The 2,500-nt window shown below is 68.5% G+C and overlaps 2 protein-coding genes across 2 annotated transcripts in view; one reads left to right on the top strand and one right to left on the bottom strand.

Annotated features, from left to right (window-relative positions):
* Positions 1–2,042, top strand: part of zbtb39 (zinc finger and BTB domain containing 39) — a gene marked incomplete at its 5' end in the record, with an annotated part of 4,399 nt that extends 2,357 nt beyond the window's left edge. Inside the window, 4 exon segments of the mRNA XM_080521417.1 lie at positions 1–73; positions 75–184; positions 590–668; positions 975–2,042. The exon segment at positions 1–73 is cut by the window's left edge and continues 38 nt beyond it. Coding sequence (XP_080377543.1) covers positions 1–73; positions 75–184; positions 590–668; positions 975–1,814 — 1,102 coding nt within the window. The 3' untranslated portion in view covers positions 1,815–2,042.
* A 158-nt stretch (positions 2,043–2,200) lies between these two features.
* LOC308148008 (uncharacterized protein) overlaps positions 2,201–2,500 on the bottom strand; it is a gene marked incomplete at its 3' end in the record, with an annotated part of 803 nt that continues 503 nt past the window's right edge. Inside the window, exons 1-2 of the mRNA XM_080521416.1 lie at positions 2,343–2,500; positions 2,201–2,222 (exon numbers count right to left, since the gene is read on the bottom strand). The exon at positions 2,343–2,500 is cut by the window's right edge and continues 503 nt beyond it. Coding sequence (XP_080377542.1) covers positions 2,201–2,222; positions 2,343–2,500 — 180 coding nt within the window. The remainder of the gene's footprint in view (positions 2,223–2,342) is intronic.

Raw genomic sequence — 2,500 nt, 5'->3', positions numbered from 1 at the left:
CCACGTCGGCGTGCGGCTCTTCACCTGCGACATGTGTCAGCTGCAGTTCTGCAGCCGCAGCCGGCTGCTGCGGCCACCACCGCCAGGCGGCCGCCGGCTACACCCTCCCACCGGGGGCGCTGGCGAACCCCGGCGCCGCGCTGCAGTGCGCCGCCTGCTCCAAAACCCTCATCAAGGACTTCCAGTAGGAAGGTCGTTCAGGGGGCGCTGATGTGCTTCACACAATCTGGGTGGTGGGGGGGAAGATGCTCTATGGTCTGGAGGTGGCCTTTGGGGTCTGACCTGGTCCTGGGGAGGTCTTACCTGGTCCTGGGGGGGGGGGGGTCTGACCTGGTCCTCGGGAGGTCTGACCTGGTCCTGGGGAGGTCTTACCTGGGTCCTGGGGGGGGTCTGACCTGGTCCTGGGGGGGGGTCTGACATGGTCCCTGGGGGGGGTCTGACCTGGTCCCGGGGGGGTCTGACATGGTCCTGGGGGGGGTCTGACCTTGTCCTAGGGGGAGAGTAGCCTGGTCCTGGGGGGGTCTGACTTGGTCCTGGCAGAGTCTAGCCTGGTCCTGGGGGGGTCTGTCCTGGTCCTTTGGGGGTCCAGCCTGGTTCTGGGGGGGTCTGACCTGGTCCTGGCAGAGTCTAGCCTGGTCCTGGGGGGGTCTGACCTGGTCCTGAGGGGGGTCTGACCTGGTCCTGGGGGGTCCAGCCTGGTCCTGGGGGGGGTCTGACCTGGTCCTGAGGGGGGTCTGACCTGGTCCTGGGGGGTTCCAGCCTGGTCCTGGGGGGGTCTGACCTGGTCCTGGGGGGGTCTGACCTGGTCCTGGGGGGTCCAGCCTGGTCCTGAGGGGGGTCTGACCTGGTCCTGGGGGGTCTGACCTGGTCCTGAGGGGGGTCTGACCTGGTCCTGGGGGGTCCAGCCTGGTCCTGGGGGGGTCTGACCTGGTCCTGGGGGGGTCTGACTGGTCCTGTGTCTCTGTGTCCTGCAGACTGTTAAGGACCACCTGCTGAGCCACGTGAGCGGCGAGACCCTGACCTGCGGGGTGTGCCAGCGCCCCCTGCCGTCGCTGTGCTCGCTGCGGTGGCACGCCCTGGCCCACCTGGCGCTGCCCGTCTTCTGCTGCCCCCACTGCGCCCGCTGCTTCGCCGAGCGCCCCCTGCTGGACCGCCACGTGGCGGCGCACGGCGAGGAGGCGGCGGAGGAGCTGCACTGCTTCCTGTGCCCCCGGACCTTTAGCTCCGCCTCCGCCTTCCAGGACCACCTGGGCCTGCACGGCGAGGGGGGCGAGGGGGGCGGGGCCCCCGGCTGGCCGGGGGGGAAGCGCAAGGCGGAGCGTCCCCTGGACTGTCCCCCGTCCTCCTGCTCCTCGTCCTCGTCCCCCGGGGACGGCCTGCTGAGGATGAGCGGCCTGGGTCCGGGGGCCGGGTTCTTCCAGGGCCCCGTGCCGGGGGCGCTGACCGACGGGCAGGACGGCGGCGGCGGGGGGGTGCGCGGGAAGTGGTACCACTGCCGCTACTGCGGGAAGCGCTTCGCCCACTCGGGGGAGTTCACCTACCACCTGCGCATCCACACCGGCGAGAAGCCCTACCAGTGCAAGGTGTGCCTGCGCTTCTTCCGGGGGCGCTCCACCATGATCTGCCACCTGAAGACGCACGCCGGCGCCCTCATGTACCGCTGCACCGTCTGCGGACTCTTCTTCTCCACCCTCAAGCTGGTGGCGGCGCACATGGAGCTGCACCAGGACCAGCTGCCGCCCGACTTCAACATCGAGCAGACCTTCATGTACAACGACCACTCCAAGGAGCCGCTGGCCCCCCTGGAGGCCTGACCCCCCCGACCAAACCCTAACCCCCGACCCCTGACCTCCCGCGACCAAACCCCGACCCCGGACCGACCCCTGACCCCGTGATCAAACCCCGACCCCTGACCTCCGACCCCAACCGAAACCCCGACCCCTGACCCCCCCGCAACCAAATCCCGACCCCTGACACCCGCGACCCCTGACCCCCCCCACCTCTGACTCCGCGACCAAACCCGACCCCAACCCCCCGACCAAACCCTGACCCCCCCGACCCCTGACTCCCGACCAAACCCCGACCCCTGACCCCCCCGACCCCTGACTCCCGACCCCTGACCCCCCCGACCCCTGACTCCCGACCAAACCCCGACCCCTGACCCCCCCGACCCCTGACCCCCCCTCTGATTCCCCGTCAATCACGGGGTGAAGGAAACGTGGCTCGGTAAGGAGATGGACGGACTCCAGGTCTTTATTTATGGATCTCAATAATTAATATCTATGTACTGGTGCTGGTGCTGGTACTGGTGCTGGTGCTGGTACTGGTGCTGGTGCTGGTACTGGTACTGGTGCTGGTACTGGTGCTGGTGCTGGTGCTGGTGCTTGCACTGCTGGTGCTGGTGCTGGTGCTGGTACTGGTGCTGGTACTGGTGCTTGCACTGCTGGTGCTGGTACTGGTGCTGGTACTGGTGCTTGCACTGCTGGTGCTGGTACTGGTG

The sequence above is a fragment of the Blennius ocellaris genome (assembly GCF_963422515.1).
Source record: "Blennius ocellaris genome assembly, contig: SCAFFOLD_172, whole genome shotgun sequence".
NCBI lineage: Eukaryota > Metazoa > Chordata > Actinopteri > Blenniiformes > Blenniidae > Blennius > Blennius ocellaris.
This window is presented reverse-complemented; position numbering and strand designations above follow the sequence as displayed.